We start from the raw sequence: 19715 nt of genomic DNA on the forward strand, positions 1-19715 counted from the left end.
GGGGGGAGTTTGGGGAGATTCTAATTAGCCTTCACAACTCTCCTTGACTTTCAAAACTTGGCCAATGTCTGGGAAGCTACTAAGGGGCTGTATCCAACCAGTTACCAATAGCTGGGATGAAGCAGTTGAACATCAACTTATTTTTAAGCAGACTCCCTAGTGCTCCAGCTCGCAGGAACTGAAGGAAGACCTGAGGAAGTTTTAGACATGACCTGTCCACAGATCTGTTCCCTCCTTCACGTGGAGGTGATTCCGTGTGAGCAATGAACAGGAGCCTGAGCTTCAGCTGCAGGTCATATCTGATGTATTAGCGTAAGGCAACCCTCATCAGTTCTTCAAACAAATTTCACTTGAACAAAGTGAGATACTGAGGGAAAGGCATGTATCTGCTTCTGCGGGCTTTGCTGTGACACTTTTTTTGATGGTTGTGGTGGATTGACCTTGGCTGGATGCCAGGTGCCCACCAAGCTGCTCTATCACTCCTCCTCAACTGGACAGGGGAGGGAAAAATATAACAAAAAGCTCATGGGTTGAGATAAGGACGGGTAGATCACTCACCAATTACTGTCACAACAGCCTCAACTTGGGGAAATTAACTTAATTTATTACTAATCAAATCAGAGTAGGGTAATGGGAAATAAAAACCAAATCTTAAAACAACTTCCTCCTGCCCCTCCCTTCTTCCCGGGTTCAACTTCTTCGCTGACCTTGGTATCTGCAGAGTTGTTGCTCTCACATATTCTCAGTCATCTTCTCAGTCCTCTCTCCCTTGCTGTTCCCCAGGCTTTTTTTTTTTTTCCCCTTCTTAAATATGTTATCTCAGTGGCGCTACCACTGTTGCTGGTTGGCTCAGCCTTGACCAGTGGTGGGTCCATCTTGGAGCTGGCCGGCATTGGCTCTGTTGGACATGAGGGAAGCTTCAGGCACCTTCTTACAGAGGCCACCCCTGTAGCCTGCCAGCTACCAAAACCTTGCCGTGCAAACCCAATGCAGCAGTAGATAAAAGGATATGGAAGGGTACAGTTACTCTTACCTTTTTCAGGATAAGTTAAAAAGGCAAAGTTGGGGATAGCTTACTCCTGTGTCTGGAGCAAGAGACCTCTTGGTATGCTGTGCGACATTTCAGAGTGATTGTTAATGGTATGGAGATTGCATTTCTGCACAGCTGTATGCTATTTGGACTTGTCAGCCCAGGGTTAATGGCAGGTTTGCCCACTAATTTGTGTTAATCTATGGTTGGCCTTGTCCACTGCTGCAGCTGAGCACAGTTCTGTGCTGTGTTTCTGCTAGGCACTACTGTCCTTTCATTAAGACAAGAATAGCTTCTTCCACCACTGTTCATTGATTTTAGTTGTTGTAGAAAGGAGTTGTATCCTTTTTTTTAATCCTTCTGGTGCCTGAAATCTGTAACATGAAGCTCAGAAAGCGTGTGCACCAGCATAATGCCTTATTCCTTCCTCATCTATTGTAGGTTAGTGAAGCGTAATTCATGTCTGACGCACTTCGGGACCAGCAAGTTATGTAGAAATTGAAAATGTGAATGATCTGTTTCAGAATATTATAGATTTTAGGTATATTTCAGCATCTTGATAACCTGAAAATGAACAAAGATATCTCTAAGAACTGCCTTTCCTAAATTATTTGAATTAAATTATGTAATTGAATAAATTCTGTATAATAGAAATGTAGATATGAATTCCAGAAGAAATCAGAATCTAAAATTTCAGATTGAAACATTCTGGTTTCAGAGAAGTTAAAATAATTACTATTGAAGATGTATTTACCTGGAGGGGAGAACATCTTCACAAATAACATGTTCTGTAGAAACTACAACTTAACTAAAACCTTAACTTAATTTTTCAGCCAGAAATAGTATGAGAAGTTTGTTTTAATATTCTGTGGGGAAAATCCTGTTTCTGACCTTGAATTTCAAGTGTTTTATTACCAAGTGACTAGAAAATTGTTTGTGACCTTCAGATGAAATGACTTAAAAACTAGTGTTTGAGTTGTGTGTTGAATATATTGCACCAAAAGCATTAAGTTAGTTCATACATATATTGCAAGCCTATTTTTACTCCTTATTTACACAATGTTGGCAACAGAGAAAGTTTCTTTAGTTGATACTAGGCTTCTGACTTCCACAGCGAATCTCATCCCTAGTAGAAACACGGTAGGCATAATGGGCAGGGAATGAAGGAGGTCGTTAGACATGTGCCCTTTTCTACTTGGATCTAAATTGCATCTTTCTCTGAAATCCATCTGTCAGGTCTATAATGATGAGGAGAATGGAGCTGATCATTGTGTTGTGTGATAGAAACTTCAATAGTATCTACTTGACCAGGTTTGAGGCAGGTTAGAATTTGGATAGCTGTATCTATTAATAGGGATGTGTCTGGCTGCCAGTAATGCCATTTTCATTTTGTCAAAGTGCCTTCATCAAGGAACAAATCTGTGTAAAAGCGTATCTGGAGGCTACCTGTGAAACTGTTGAAAATACATTTCAGAAGGAGCTCAGCTGCAAGCGTCTGCAAGGCAAGGTGCACAGCCTGCCTCCAGGGGAATGAACGCGCAAGAGCAGAACAGTGTCCCTTGCTGATACGGAATATTTGTTTAGAATGCTTATCTGCATTTCCAGTTGGATACCGGGAGGGATTTACTGTCTGAAATGAGTTTCTTTCCCACTTCCTTCCACTCCCTAGCTTTTTTTCCCAGCTATGAAAGACATGTTTTCAAAAATTATTTGCTTAGCAAAATCAGAGGCTTTTCTGTCTCAGAATCCTGATAAGAAGCACAATGCTTTGACCTTTCTGTGTCAGAAAAGCAAGTACCAAGATGCCGGATACTTTGAAGGAAGAATGAGGACAATTCTGAAGATTGCTGACAGAGGAAAACTGATGTCCAGGATAGTGAGCTATCTTACTAGCTTTCTGACCATTTGATGTATCTTAAGGCAACTGCTGAGCTGGCACAGTTCAAAGAGGAGTGTGCCAAGGGGCCAGATGCTACTGTTGCAAAAGCATTCCCAAAGCTGGCATCTCTGGGCTGTGAAAGTAATCCTACGAGGAGGAGGAGGAGGACAGTGTAGTGAGGTGAGTAGATCCATCATCAGACATCAGTGTTGCACTAAAATCCTCTTAACCAATTGATTCAATTTGATTGCCCCAACAGGTACAAGAGATTTAAGATATTAAATTACACAAAAGCACAGGAGTCTTTTTGTGTGTGCCTGGTGTATACAGTGTTTTCAGGGAAGACTGCGTTTCCAGCTTTTCAGGTTTTGGTGCCTCACAGTAAGACGGCAGGAGCAGTAGTTTAAGAACCACCACATACAAAAAAAACAAGAGATGAGGACCTGAATTATAATCAGTGTTTGCTTTCCACTAGCTGTGCTTTTTTGTTGAATGTCTTGAAGTTTATATCAATAAAGACTTTTTTTTTAGCAGGAAAACAGCTTAAGTATCATTTAAAGTCAAGCTTGTATCTTCTCCTATATGAAAAATCCCATTCCATCTTGATGCTGCATTTTTTTAAAGTAACTTAGTTGCTTGAATACTATATTTTAATCATCCAAAATACTTATTTTTGTATGTATAATCAAGTTATAACTTGCATAGTTATATAGAAAGCCACTGCATTTTTAATGTGCAGTGTACAGCTATTAAATAGAAGTTTGCCTCTCCCTCACCATATGAAAATGCAGCTCTTTCCCTTTCCTCTACCCTCTAATATGAATTGAGCTATAACTCCCTTAAACATTTGCATGGATTTGATGCAAGGAAGTATCAATCATGTAGACTGAATCTTTCCACGTAATTATGCATCATGTATTTGTCACGGGGATAGAAAAGAAAATAGCTCTTTCGTAATGTAGAGTGTCTTTGAAAATGTACAGCAACTTCAAGGAAATGCCATATGCACAAATACTTCTCTTTTCTTCCTTTCTTTGATGTCTGGAGATACAGCACTACATTGTTCCCTCTGTCTGGGTGGCCTTTCAAAACTTAAGTAATAGATATTTCCACAAAATTGACATTTGGAGCAAAGTGAAACAAGTGATTCGCCTCCACCATTAAGTGGGACAGTGTCTCTTAAGATGTCAGTAAACATAGTAAATCCTTTGAAGTATCCTGTTCTTGTTTTGTTTAAATAAATGGTAGTATGCGAGATATTTGTGATACAGGTGATAACGCGTTGCAAGAGCAAACATTAAGGATTGAATGTCAGGAGGAAAGGGTGAAGCTATCGCAGTGGGGAAGGGTATTTCTAACTGATCACTCTCCCTGTCCGTTTGTCTGAATACTTTGTGTCTCCAGAGGAACCTTGATTTAGCAGAGGCACTGATTTATCGGGGAAGACATTTCAGCCCCTTTATCCGGTGGTCAAGAAAGAGGGACAGCAGCTTCTGTCAACTTCTAGTGAAACCTAGAAAGGCAGACAGTTTTTTCCTGTCTCCACTTTGTCCCCACTTTGTTACCAGGTGTGAATCAGGCATCACCCTGCTTCTGGGGCAGCTGGTACAAGCAGGCCAGTGTGAGCACCTTTAGCCTGTTGGTGTATGGGAGGAAGGCTGGCAGCCCTCTCCCCTCCGCCCTCAGCTTTAGGAACCCATGTAAATACACGTGAATAAAAAATAGAAATGCAGTGCTGTAGAGGCAAAAGTGGTCAAATGGAAATAATGGCTTCATATTGTTTGGGGAAAAAAAAAAACCTGCATGAATAGTAGATGTGTTATCTCTTTAGGGAGAAATCAATGCCTCTGCTATAAAATGCATGTTCTTTGGCAAAAATGTCAGCTTCTCTTTCACTGAATGGGCTGTGTCTGAAGCACTCTGTTAAATGCTGCTCAGGGAGGATGCAATCCTCTTAGAAAGCGGGCATCCCACTGGTCTTGGGTTTCAGCAGCGCACTCAGAGCTTTTAGTTTGTACATGAAAAGCTTACTGGCAGCAGCTTCTGCGCAGGAGGACCAGGCATAATTGGATTTGCTATCAAGTGGGAAGTAGGTAAGGCCTTTAGAAGGAGCTAAGAGGCTAATGTATAAGATAAAATATCACAAGATTTATGTGTATTTCTCTGTTTCCTTGCATAAATCCCTTTGGTGTTTCCATGGAACTTGTGAGGCGTCTTGCAATGAGGGTGAGGGAGGGTGTACAGGCAGGTGGTTGGACGGGATGGACAGAAGATGTTCTGCACTGGGATGTGAAGAAACAGAGTGCAGGGCTCTCTCTGGATCTCAGTAAGAAAGGCCTGATAACAAATAGCATAATAAAATAGCTGTTTTAATAAGATAAAATAAAAATAATAATACAGATAGCGAGTGAATCATATGTGCCTTCAGATGCCAGGTACCCTGCATTCGTGCAGCATCGGATGGAGCCTGGATGGGTTTTCCCATGGTGCTGCACAGATCCCGTCTGCGGAGAGGTTCCCCCTTTTTGGACATTCAAGCTATTATATGATTTTCTTTCAAGAAATCAACTCTAGAAATCGTTTCTACTGTCAAACAGAATGGAGGTTCACATGAGAACTTCCTGCTGCACCTCTAGATAAATATGAGGACAGGCTGGCACCATAATCCCTGCTACGGAGTGGGAGCTGCCTGCAGGCTCCTCGGTTACTACAAGCTGGCTGGGTTTGTCCTGAGGCCAGAGACTTGTGCAGCACAGCCTGAAGCCGTGCAAATGGGCAGCAGCACGGACCTGGGCCTGCTCAGGTTAACTGCCACATGGATCACCGGCTCCTCGATGTACAGTGGTCTGCTGGTCAGGATCAGCACGGGGGGCCTGCTCAAATGTGTTTTGGTGGCTGTGGGGCTCTGCCACTAGGTACCTGGCCAAACACAGCACGTGCTGCCTGCTCTGGGTGCAGCTGGCTGGAAAATGGTTGCTACGGTTTAGGGTTGGCACGTAGGATCACAGAGCAGAAGAGCACCTGTGGTGCAATATGATGTATCCACAATACTCCATCTATCTGGATCCAGTTTGATGTATGACATAAATCATCGTACGCTTTGCAAAGGTGAGGGCTGACTTGCCCCATAGGTAGGACATTGTTACTTCGAGTCAGCACGTGTCCCCTGCAGTACTGAAATAGCGGAGACTTTAAAGATGGTGCATTTCCTTTCCTTCAAGGATCTCTGTCTTCCTTATTAAGCTGTTTCTGTTTTAAAGGCTGCTGCATCATGTCCTGCTGGCTCTTCAGGCAAAACTTACTCCCTTACTTACTCCCTGCTTACTGCAAGGGGGTTGGACTAGATAACCTTTAAAGGACCCTTCCAGCCCAACACGTTCTATGATTCTATGACCCTGCCCCTGCGAGATCCCTGCATCCAGCTTCTCTGTGCCGCTTGGAGCGGGCCCAAGGGACGGCTTCAGAGCATGGCCGCCTCCCTCCGGGCCTCTGCTTGTCCGCAGTAGCTCTTGCAGTAGTAGTTTGCGTGCAAGATCTGCTGTGTGCAGCCCAGTTATCTTAATTGTTTCTCTCTGTTCAGTGAATTGGCAGCTGGCAGTTAGCTTGCCCGCTCCTTTTTCTCTCATCTCTGCTATCTAAAGGATTTACATAAATATCCGAAGGCACTTTGCTGTTGAATATGCGAATGTGCTGCATTAGGGACGCTGGTTTGTGGAAATTAAAAGGCTATTTTAATTCCTAGGACTTGACAGTCCAGGATTAGGCCATTAGCAGTCAGACCACTTCGTGTGGTTTCACTGATGTCCTGCTGTTTCCTCCTTTGCGTGTTTGTAAATCTGAATACAAAAGCATCCATGTACTGGTAGGTTTTTGCAATGTGTCAGTAGAGATGCCTTTTTGCTCTCTTTGGCCTGTGGAAGTGTGTGTCCCCTCCCTTCGTTTCATTATCCTTTAAAGAACAAAAATTTCACAACTTAAAACAAGAGCCTCTTATGGACTTTCATATTCCTTTTTCTTTCTTTTGGAGCGCCTGATGCATGCAGCAGTGCTTTTTAATGCTTCTTAAAAGAAAAAAGGTTGTAAAAATAACGACCCTACGGCTAGACTGGCTGATTTACAATCCAACACTGTAGTCAGAAAATCCAAAACCACAAAAACCTGCTTGAAATTTAGACACTCAGAGACTGAAACTCCTGTCAGTGGAACAGCAGGAGAAAAGAGAGTAGATCAAGTCGGGAGAGGGAATATTGAGGATCCTGGGCTTTAAGAAGCTGTAATAAACCCTTTGGTGTAGGTTTATTTGGAATACCTTTTCTTTAAAAAAAGCACAGCTTTAGCACACTAAGAACATCACTAATTTTTTTAATCTGTAAACAACATGCATCTTGCTTCAAAATTATGAAAATCAAGTTTCATAGGACTTGCATGTTTTAGTAGCTTACCTGTGAAAATATTTTGGTAAACAATTAAAATTCAGGCCATCTAAACAGATTAAGGATCACTGAGTTACCCACCAAATCATTTAATCTTTGAAACTTCAGTCTTTGATCAAAACTAAAACATATGCAAAGGACTGTCTTCTATATCTCATAGTATGTGCTTTCAGTCTGTCTTTGGCAGATACAGTAAAACAATTCTTTCTTTTGAGTAGGCGAATCTAAAGAACTGGGGTTGAACACATTTTGAAAATAGAAACAATCAGCTTCTGGCTATTGAAATTCATGTAAATATGTAATTTGGTAAAATCCATAGAACTGTAACACATTTTTTTCCTCATCATTGCCCCTCGTAGCATCATGTACTCTTTACTGCACAGCAAGTTCAACAGAAAGTAAACATCATAGTTCCAGACTTTGATTTTTGAAGTATTTGCTTGGTCAATTTTTCCACGCTTTGCTGAATGAACTCACGATTTTGCATCATTGCCATTTACTTTCTTTACGATGATTCTCTGCTCTTGATGGAGACGGGGGAAGGGTCTATATTGTGTGTTTCATTCTGATCCTACAAGGCCATGCACCATACCTTCAAAACAAATGACAGAGCAATAAAGTTAGGCTAGTTTGGGATTGCCGTATCATTAATATAAAATCTCTGCACTTCTGAGTTGCTGACTGGGGTGGATTTTATGTGGAGCAGGCATAAGCATGCAATCATGTTTCTGCTAAATTAATAGTGTTCAGTGCAATATCTGTGTCTCTACTTTCCTATTACCCACCTCATGCTTTCTGAGGTGACATCTCTGTTGTACGGTGGCAATGTTTGAAGACAGCTCTCATGGGAGACTGACTTTGTGAAGCCTGTTGCTGCTTTGAAAAAGGCTTTGAAAAAGTGTTGTTTGATTACTTGTGTAACTTTTGAATAGCAGCCCTGCAAAAACATCAGGCCAGTCTTACATCTTCACTTTCAAGATGCCATTTTGCCAGCAGCAATGATGTGGATCAAAGCAGTAATAGCGGGTCCTGTAAGTGCTATTTCAGCTGATTGCAAAATTGCCGGACTGGAAGCGATCTTTCCTCCTTAGTATGGCCATCTCACGGAGGGATGAGTGGCAAATAGAGTTTGAACGTATTCAACTACTTCTGTTGCTGGCAGTCTTCTCCCATGGTGAGAGCAGAGAGGCACTGGTGCCTGCCCCACTCAGTGCCCAAGTGGCAGGAGGACAGGAGTGGGTGGCCGAGGCAGAAGAGGTTGCTGGAGTTATTTGGACGGTGGCAGCCTGATGCCTCTTTCCCTGCCAACTATTTTTAAGTTAGAAATAGCAAAGCAAGTGAGAAGGTCTGCATTACGTGGTGTTCAGGAGAAGGTGACCTATACAAAATCCTAGTAGGCTTTATTCAGATGGCCTTGTCCTGCCTCATTGGGGCTATCGTGTGGTTCAAGGGATGTATATCCTTATCCTCGATAGCTTTTTTCAGTTTTGAATGAGCAGGAGGAGTTGGTCCTTTTCTCCCTATCCCCCAAGAGCCAATACAAAAAAATTAGAAGACTCAAGTCTGCTGAGCAGCTACTGCTGAGTTGCTGCTGCTGGTGGATATGAGTCACTGTATCTCCTGCGAACCTTGCCACTCTGGGAGCGTTGTGGGATGCACAGTTCTAGGTGTTTTTTTCTCGTGGAGAGTGTGAAAAGGCAGTGATAGAAGGATGTAGATGTGCATGAGCTGACAATAGTCAGGTACGTGGAGTTTATGTTGAAGAGATTATTGAGTCCTGCAAGAAATTAAGTTCTCAAGCATGAGTAGTCTGACAGTTTTACATACAGGGATATGTGTGTGTGTGTGTGTGTGTGTGGAGTGAAGCGGCTGAAATAAATTTCTTTTCATCTGACAGTGATCTAGGCAAAGATCTCAGCCTTTCTCTTTGTACATTGCATCTGCAGGTCTGTGATGCTTCCTTGACTTTCATTATTAAATCTGCAGCATTTTAAGTGTTAAACTACTACAGATCCGAAGGGGTTACTCTTTGTAGTATAATTCTGGAAAATTTACTGTACAATAAAATGACTATAAATCACTACCCCAAATAACCAGGCATGATAAAATTAACAAACTAGCAGTGGTGGATACAGATGTATTTGCAGGACATCTCCTTCTCTTCCAAGATTATTTCACAGTTTGACTGCAGCATGCTACCTGTGCCATTGGGAACGGTAATTTCTGCAGTGTGATGATAAACAAGAGTCATTGGCCAAAAAGAGGTCCCCTCGACATTGCTATGGTAAACATACTTCATCACAGTCTTGTTGTTAGTGCTGTCAAATAGCTTAGCTTATATCAAGCATGCATGATATGTTGGAAGGATTAATTTTGTCAGGTATACTTATGACAGGGGTAGCTAACATCTCAGAAGGGATAGTTTACAAGCACTTGCACAATTAGCCCGATCGTTTTGTTTCATAGTTAATTATGTTTATTCATGGATGAAGCTGTGATTTCTGTCTGGAACTTGAAAGTTAATCTCTGATAGCTATCATGAAAAACAAAATTGCTCTGCTAGAACCACCATTCCTTAGAAACAAAATTGCTCTGCTAGAACAATGTAATCTGAAGTCTTTAGAATCCTGATGATACTGTCTTAAACCTTGGAGTACTATACTTTACAGTGCATGTGTTTTGCAATACTTTCAAGACAAGAAGAGGAGGACAGAGTCCACTGACTGAATTATCTTTGTGTGTGTTTGTTAATTAGCAGGACAGATATTTTTACCCGTTATGGAAAAAGACTTTTGATTTTACTAGTTAAAACTATTCCTCTTGAATTCGGTAGCGTTGGATTTTGGTGATGGGTAGCTGGGAAGAGCACATACATACATAACTTAGTTTTCTATATAGAGTTCAGAATCTTTCTAATAATGATCAGTAAATTCACTTCATTACTATTAATTTAACTGTTGCATGGATGTGTGCATTAAGTGACCTTGAGAATACATTGGTATTCTAGTAGTGCCTCTGGCACATTGCATACTAGAAGACGGGGAAATAGCTCTGATCAGTTTATTCTTTTCTTACGCTATGTCTGGTATTCAAAACCTTTTAAATAGTGTAAGTTAAAATTAAGTGGTACTAAAAATATTTCACACTTGAACTCCTCAGATTTAAATTTTCCTCTTGGTTTTGCTGTTTGAGTCTCGCAGGTTTTATAGAATCACCGTTTCTAAAGTTCCTGCCTTCTTTCTGTCAGCAGCTTTCCACTTCTGTTCATGGGGCGGCTTTGTCTCTTTATGCTTTCTGCTGCATCTTGCAAGGGGCTTCTTTTAAATTTCCTGTCTACTTTGGCAGCTTTAGGAAGTGAAGCATGATCCTGAACGGATGATAAATTGCTTATGGTGAGCTATATATATTCCTTAGCCAAGAGATAATCATCACATTTGGTAACTCTTCTTTCTAGGCTGGTGTTAGATGCAAAATTTCTCTAATCATGTCTTTGAGCTTTTGTTTAATATGGAGGCAAAATCTCTTAAGACAACAATCACACCTTGCATTCAGAGTGAAACTTGCATTTTGATACAGCTGTATACAAACAGACTTTAATTTCCGCTGGAATTCATAAGCTGTACAAAAACAACCTGTAGACAGTTGTAAATTCAGCATCTTGAAAAGCATGCATATGGAAGTAAGGTAGAATGTGTGGTATGGTGTTAACTATTGAAAATTAACAATGCACCTTCTAATGGTAACCCATTTTGATAAAATAATTGCTTTCTGCACTTGACTTACTGAAACTTTACTGCTTAAAACCCCCATTTATTGTCTTACACCATCCATGTACAGAGATCCCAGGTGCTGTCATCTAAGAAAGAACAGGTAAAGACTATTGTTCAATAATAATAAAATGATTCATTGAGAATAAAAAGATAATTAAGGGGTTTATAGCTAAATTACTAAAGATACAAAGTGAAAGGTAAAAATAAGGCTTTTTAAGCTTATTAAAAATTTGCATTGAATATGACAAGGATAAAATCCGCAGAAAATAGCGTGTGTAAAACAATAGAAATGAAATAGTGAACATAGGAACATCTTGGATGTATTTAAGTCCTAAATAAAGCTGCTTAATTTTTATTCCAGGTTTTTTTAAAATCCTTACCTAAAAGGGAAGATACCTTTTTTTCCTCCACACATGGTGAAAACTCCTACCTTGGTTTGGTGTTTTGCTCCCTTTCCCCTGCCAAAAAACTTAGCAAAACTTGGGGGTTACAGGTTTCCTTGAGGCAGTACTTGGGTCCGGTTCGCCTAGTTGAAGAATTGATTCTCACTTGAGTCATCATCAGCCTTGGTGCGCTCTTGCTGGCTGCATGCTGGTAGCCCTCGGCCTGTGGAGCTGTACTGTTGGCTTTCATAGGGACGTGTCATGAAGGTGCAGGAACAGCCAAGATTCAATCTGCTATTTTTCAACTCTGTTCTCTGTAATCCTCCGTTCTCCCCACAGACTTAAGGTGATCAAACACTTTGATCATCTTTTCCTCCCTTCTTCCTTTTCCACGGGACCTCTCTCTGCCTATGTGTTTATGGATACCATCCTTCGATTATGTTCTAGATTGAAGAGTGTCAGACATTTTTAGTACAGTTATTTCATTTACTTTTCTCAAAAGTAAGATATGTTGTGGCTGCTATTATCCAATATGTTTCAGAAGACTCCTGCACAATACTGTACTCTGAACTGAAGGAAACAGTGTCAAAATATACCAGGATGTTATTACTAATAAAAATTCAGATTGTTCAGGCACAGAATCCTTTTAATTTATTTCAGGGCCCAAAAGATGATATGTATGTATTGTTGATGATGCATCAGCTGCATCTGGGTGGCAGGCAGAAGTGGTTCCCAAGCATTTGATGGCAGCTGCAGGAATGAGCATTTCCATGATCAAGACCTGCCCCTGTGGTCCAGCTGAGTGAGCACGCGGGTGACTGCTGCTGATTTTAAAGAGTAGGAGTGAGACCTCAGGGGTGGTCCTGATGTGGTACAGCCAAAACACCTGAAACATGAAGTTGGTGGTTGTGTATGAGGCTTGTGAAGGAGCATGTGTGAGGGAGGGAGGCGTGTAGCTGGGCCATCATGTGCTGGGGATACTGAGGAGGTGACGCTGTGCCATGGCCATGTCATGCAAGGCGTGAAGGAAAACTGCTGCATGCGTTCATCAGCTATCAGAAAGTTGTCACCCATGATAGCTTGCCTGTTGTGCCTAGAGTGACAATGACTGTGTTGTGGCTTATAACTTGCCCAGGGTGAGTCTGGGATCCTCTGGCCTGCCACTGTCCTTGGAAAAAAAAAAAAGTGGTACATGAAAAACAGCTCCTTCTCTCTTTGTTTGGTGGAGGTTGGTTGACTGGCTTGTTTCTCCATGTTGCTAGTTTCTGTGAGGGAAGAATTCTAGCAGTTGTTTAGGTCGATGACTAAATTCATTAAAATCAATGAGATTTTTAGCACTGAGCTTCGTGTAGCCAGGTAACTGTGTTATCCCCTGCTCTGGGCACTCTGCTCACAGCTCCCTGTGTAACAGGAGACGAGCTCTTATTTTTCAAAGTGAAGGTTGTTAGGCATCATCTACTCTTGGTGTGGAACCTGAACAATTCGTCCTACACTGACAGGCTTATGAACTGCTTACAGCCGTCTACCAAATCAGTTAAATTGCTTAATTCTTTTGTGTGTGGTGCTTCTTGTCCAGAGCAACGGTCAATAATAGTGCACTAAGGAGATCATTTTCAGCGGTATTAGACAGGAACCCCTACATGAAAGAAATATCTCTTAATGCAAAGATCTTAGGATAAGTTAGTCAGCATCAGTGTTGACACAGGTGTGAAGATTGAACGTAGAGGAATGGATTAGTTTCAATTACTTTTAATGAAGTTCAGAATACTTTGGTATGTTTCATTCCAGAGTAATTTTTTTATTACAAAGTTAATTTTTTTGCCTTTTCCTCTGCTCATGAAAAGAAGAAACGTTAATATCTTTTTACATTGTTGTACAGACCACTCTCTGATTCTGAGCAAATCAACTTTTTAAAGAAAACGAGACTATATATTCAGCAGGAGAAGTACGATGAAGCGGTAAGTCTGGTTTTGCTATGTGCCTTCTAGAAACTTTTTATAGCAACTTCTGTTATATATAAATACTTAGATTTGTTTAACTTGAAATGAAACTGGGAAATAAAACTTTTTCCCTTCCTTATTATGCACATCGCACTTATTAACACAAATAAAATCCCACTGTGAGTTTCCAAAGTTTTGCATTTTGACATCAATTTGAAGAATAATACTGACTTGCTGTATTTTTTTCGTACTTCTTAAACTGTTTGTTTCCATTCCATAGTATACTAACACACAGTGTATGTTTTTGTTTTCCACTGTAAAAAAGGGTAAATTGAGAGAGAAACTGTGGAATGTAGTTCATGCTTACACTTCCTAGGCTGCTAGTTGCATGAAAAAAAAGTAGAATGTCTTGCTCCCTTATAGGTCCTGCTTCATTTTGTTCTTTTACCTGAATCAGCTGTTCTTAGTTTTAATTTCACATTTCAGTTTGTCAGAGACAGGGAGCCATATGTGGAATACGTTCTGTGCTTCCCAGTTGTGGTATTGCTTTCCTAAGCGTTTGCTACCGTTCAGTGTGCGACAGGGTACTCCATGGGTGCAGTTTGCCAGTGCTTGCATTCTGACATTCGCAGAAATAATTTGTGGAGCTAAATGATACAAAGAAGTCAGTAATTTTAACAGGTTTATTTTGGTCACTGACTTTTGTGTTAAAAATTACACTAAGAAGTTGAATATGTAAGATTACATTTAACCTGCCAGATGCGTGGAAGAATAATTCCTTTATGTGTTAGGGTTCAGCTCTTCTTTTTCCCTAGTATGTTTCTCAGGGTAATAAATTACTATTTTATGCACAGGACAGCTAAATCTATTTTATACCTTGTGCCTTATAATTTACCTCATTGTAAATTGGACACAGCTCAGTTTAAATCAGTGGATCTGTTTTGCTGGGGGAGCAGGTTTTCTTTTTGTTTTCCTAATACTACTACTTGGCTATTTATAGGAGGCATTTTATACATTTCAGCAGTAGAAGCTGCGAGTTTGTGTTGTTGGTTATATATGAATTTTACCGCTTGTTCACTCGAGTGCCCCATGTGTTTGCGTTCACTCTTGGTCACTAACAGATGGGGCGTGTGCCTGTGCCCTGGCTGTCCTCAGCTTCCTGTAGCACAATGCAAAAAGGTCAGTGTGTTACCTGGGATATAGATGATTCTTTGCCTCCTCAACTTTGCAGCCTTTTGCTTTGCAAATATGTGTTCATAATTGGGTGTTTGACCACTGTCAGACTTGTGATCTCTCCAGTAGTTGACATACACATTCGGTTAAGTGATGCTGTTAAGTCCCAACTGGATACCTGGACATATAAAGAAGCATCGTCATGTATGCTCAACTTCTTATTATCCTCTTCCATACAGATTTTTTTAATCTGTGACCACAAATTACACAGCTGAGCTTCCCATCTTTGGGTAAATCACAGGGGTCAGCACACCTCTGTGTAAGGAATGACGTGTTGGGGAAAAAACATTGTCTTTATCATGGTGTAAGGGGATGTGTGGTGAGACTGCATACAACCCTTCTTGTATCCAAATGATTTGCATCCTGAGAGCCCCAAGCAGCTGCTTTGTGAATGAAACTGGGACTCCAGTTCTGTCTCTGAAATCACCTTTGGTGCTTAAGCAAAGCACTGGGGGTATCAGGTACTACATCAGGCCTGAGGAAGTGGGTATTTCAGGCTGTGGAGAGTGACCATGTTTCAGCTGCATCCATAATCCTTCTCCTATGTAAATGTTGTGCCTTCAGAAGCACGTGACTGTTTTTTTGGGGGGGTCACTTATAGTTAAATATATATATATCAAAGGTTCATGGGAAAAACAAGTGGCATGCTTGGTAGTAGGTGGTGCGTAAGGTGTGCAATCTGCGTAGCTTTCACCATCTGACCACTGTTGTGGCCAGGGATGATGGTGGAGGAGCCAACTGATGGTTGATGTTATGTAGAACAGGAGTCCAAAGCAGTGTGTACTCCAGCAGTTGGTGTTGGCCAAAACACTATACCTGAGCGCAGAGAGTATAGTGCCAAGAGTGGTGGTGCAGCTTGAGCTCTGGTTGCTCTCAGTAAGGTTGATTTGTGGAACGGAACTTACACTGTTCTAAACTGTTGCTTATATGTTTCGTCTGCCTCTAGGTATCCCTGTGCAAAACCCTGATTAACCTTGCTTTGGAAGGCTTGTCTTATTACCATACCTACGATAGGTTATTCCTGGGTCTAAGCATTGCAATGGGTTTTGTGGGCTGGACAACATACGTGATTTTGGTGATTATCAAGACGCATACCAATTTGACCAAGACTGTCCAAACTAATAATCAGGTAGGTTGCAAACATGCAATGATTTTTTTTTTTTCTATCAGTTTTCAGCGTTGTATGTATGCTTAGTCTCTCTGTGTGGGAGACCAAATAGTACACCTTCCACTTCTTTTGACTGCCTGTGGAAACTAGGAAGCTGTGGAGTTTTGTAGCTACTGTAATCCTGCATAGTGTTACTGTTTGGTCCGTTTATTAGGGTCAGTATTCCTAAGCTGTTTGAGTCTGAACGTGCAGTACTGTGCTTTCTCAGTTTCTTCCTTCCTATGGCTGTGCGTTTTACTAGATGCTAATGCAAGTATAAGCAAACGTAGTGATTTAAAACTATTAGAGGGTCTGTCTTTAACCAGAAGTCAGTTTTCAGCATTAATTAAAGTCAGCACTCTGTTGTAACAATACTTGTTCGGGAGAATACAGACTTCAGGCTTCCATTTTGATTTTTGTTCTTTACTGTAAGGCAAAAAAAAAATTTGTGTTTCTTGTAAATTATTTTATTCCTGTCCTCTTTGGCAAGGTGAAATCAGTTTTCAGAAGCTGTGCAGTCCAGTCATGGCATTTTTAAAATGTATAACCCGTTTTAATAGAAAGGTGAACTGTGGTTTCACAGATTGGCTTGCTCTCTTGTTCTTTGTGATTTGCAAGGGCGCAGCAGAAGACATCAAAGATGAAGGGAACTTTTTCACAAGATTGTTATGGTTTGATTTTTCACGAAGTACAAAATCTTAGGGAATTCATTTACTTTCAGTCATTCATCAGGAAAAAGATATACCTCAAAAAGGTGAAAAAGCAAAAAGATTGCATTTCATTAGAGAAGAATTAAAGCCTTGGAGGGGGGTGAAATCTCCCAAACTTGAAGAATTTTTTTCAGAATAAAAGGAATTGTTTCATTTGGTAATGTAAATGAGAATGAACACTCACTTAGCATCTTTACTGCCTTCAATATATTACTCTCAGAAAATTCCTATCGTGCTATCTTGAGGTTTTTACTACTAGCTGAAATGAGGTAGTCTTGGCCTTTAATGAAAATGATCAAACAAAATTGAAATGGAAAATATTCATAAGTGCTGTACTGCATGATTTAGGTTTTCTTTCATCAAATAACTGAGAAGAAATAATCCAAGATGCATGTTATGTTAGATATGAAAAAAATAATTACAGTAAATCAGCTGAGTATTGGGCATATTAATAACTACATTAAGCAAAAACTTCACATTTTGAGTTGACAGATTTTCATTTGGTATATTGATTTTACTTGTTGAAGACAAATTTTATGCTAGTGACACTAGCATCGTAGAAGAAAATTAGATTTCTTAGTTCTTTGTCTATAGAATTTTTCTTTCCCCAGTTCTAGTAAGAGGCCCTTTTCTGTAGAAACCTTTTTTAGTGTTCTTAAATACTTAGGGAATCACAGTGTGAGGCTAATGCTTCATATATGGAGGTTATTTGGTTTATAGCTAATATTGGAGCTACTTAAAGAATTTTGCTGAGTACCTAATCTACCGTTGACGAGTAGTCTTCTGCAAAGCACAGCCTTACAAAATCTGAAAGGAGCCTCTGAATAATGAAACTGCATATTCTGTATATATCACCTTTAAAAGTTTTTGGCTTCTATGCTGCATATGAAAAAACTCTTTTTCTTTTAGAATAGTGTGCTGTTTTGCTTAGCAAGAAGCCTAACCTTTTAATCTGTTTTTAAACATCCACAGAAAATGCAAATCTGACTTCCATTTTCAATGCATGACCAACTATATTGGATTCTATAATATTTATGTCTCTAGATGGAATAAAATGTTGATTGTATGTGTTTGCTCATTCAATGATAAATTATATTGTGTGCATATCATATCTATACATACTCGTTCTGTCTCTGTGTCAGCAAATGTAAAATTTAAACTAATAAAATTGCGTTAGGTCAGCTTTCTATATGACATTTTTTCTTGCTTTAATGGCATATCTTAGCAGAAATTCTACCTAAAAATCATTTAGAGCTTGCATTTGCTGTCAGTTTAGATCAAGGCAGTTGTATGTCAGTTATGGGGGGGGGCCAAAAAAATGCTAACCCGTCTATGTGAACTGCTAATTGAATGTCTTTTCTTCTCAGAATATTTAACACAGTCAAGTAACTGTCTACATAACTCATTCAAAGAAACTGGCATTCATGTAGAAGAAAACAGTGTCTTCAGTCATTACCTACAAAATACACTGAAGACAACTCAGTCACTAAAGCTGCCTTTGCTATGTCAAGTTGCAATACGTAAAGATAAAATTGTTTATTTAAAACCTGTACATAATCTTCCCCTACCAGTAATTCTTCCGATATCTGAATGTCCCTAAATAAGGAAGAGTACTTCAATGACCAGGTAAAAGGCTTATGCAAAGTGATTGTTTAGTGCTTCTCTTTGCACAAACAAGAGATGGCTGCTACCTGATGATTAAGGACTAGGCGACCTGTCTGAGATTACCCATTTCAGAAATTTTATTTCTGTCTGTGATGTTCCTCCTTACAGCGCTCTCAGTCTGAGAATGTGTTTCTTTGAGTAGAGGTAGGGAGAATGTTCTAATCTCGTATCTTGATTTCTGTTAAATTTTTTTTCTTTTAGAAAAGCCTAAAGTTGGCGTTGTAGGTTAGGATTAAATACAATAACAGTTCTACCTATGCTAGGAACCTTTTAGTGCCATGTGACTCTAGTCCTCTGTGTGTTGAAACTGTAGGTTCTTTGAGTAAGGCCATCTCTCCTATGGATGGTTGGTCACAAGTCTCCTTCAATAGCTGTCCCTAAATCCTCAAGAGTTGGGGTTTTTCCAGTAGGAGTTAATGATTTATATTTTAATTTCATTAGTTCTCTTATAAATGTCTAAAGCAGGAGGAGGAAACATGTGCTAATGGAATTTTCATTAAACATTTTGACCGTAATGCTATGAACTTGAACTCAAAAGGTTATGCTCCAAGCCTGGTTTTAGAATCTAAATTTAAGAGAGTTCTTTTTTTTCCAAGACCCTTAGCATCTCTGCCTTCCACTGCATTTCAAGTATCCGTTGAACTTAAATAACATTGTGTACATTGGGCTTCCAGATTGTACCGTGTGCCTTGCTTGTGCAAGGTCCTGTACTGCAGGACCTTATGCAGAGACACATTTCGAATTAGATCTTCAAATCCCACTGTTGTTGTTTTCATCTGGCTGGAAACAGTGTCCAGAGTTATGTACATAGACACAAGGCAGCTTGAATGACTGTGTTAAAATAACATTTGCTGTACTGTGTAACTAACAAATGGAAAATAGCATGTAGTTTAAAACTTTTTATTGCTGTTTCAGGAATGTTTGTCCAACTATTTGTTTTTTTTTTTTTTCAGGAATCTACTGTTCTCTTCTACAGTTTTGCCTTTGTTGGAATTATAATAGCTTTTTTCCTGTTGATTCAAACATGTCCTTGGACATACTACGTATACTGTCTCTTGCCAGTACCAGTATGGTATGCAGTCGTGAGAGAGTAAGTAAGAATACATTTTCGAAGAATGTTTTCCAAAACCAGGTCTGTACTTCCTTTTTGTTGACAACTAAATTTTTCCCATAAGTTTGGGAGAAAAAGATATGATTTTATTAAACTTCCTGAAGTGCTTCCTGAGACATTTTAGAGGACTCTGGTTTATATTTCACTTGACATATAGAATGGTTTCCAAACTGACTGATACAGCTGCCAATTCTAGAAGATATCTTTTCTATTAGCAAAAATAAATTGATGTCTTTGCAAGAAAAAATGTTTTTAGTACTCTTGTAACTGTAAGCAATAGGATGCTAAAATCTTGGGTAAATACCTGTAGCAGCTGACTTCTTTTGTAAAATGGGGCAGGTTGTTCCTTTTCTTCAGTAATTTCAAAATAGTCTGACCCTGCAAAATGTCAAGTATGTTGAACTCCAGTTGCAT

At 39.9% G+C, this 19715-nt stretch overlaps 1 protein-coding gene across 2 annotated transcripts in view; it reads left to right on the plus strand.

The window, feature by feature from the left end:
• PIGN (phosphatidylinositol glycan anchor biosynthesis class N) overlaps positions 1–19715 on the plus strand; it is a 109547-nt gene that overhangs the window by 50655 nt on the left and 39177 nt on the right. For both annotated transcript variants that reach the window (XM_063326064.1, XM_063326065.1), the window contains exons 13-15: positions 13375–13453; positions 15615–15797; positions 19144–19280. In XM_063326064.1, the coding sequence (XP_063182134.1) occupies positions 13375–13453; positions 15615–15797; positions 19144–19280 (399 nt within the window). The remainder of the gene's footprint in view (positions 1–13374; positions 13454–15614; positions 15798–19143; positions 19281–19715) is intronic.

This window comes from Chroicocephalus ridibundus, chromosome 2 (genome assembly GCF_963924245.1).
Source record: "Chroicocephalus ridibundus chromosome 2, bChrRid1.1, whole genome shotgun sequence".
Lineage (NCBI taxonomy): Eukaryota > Metazoa > Chordata > Aves > Charadriiformes > Laridae > Chroicocephalus > Chroicocephalus ridibundus.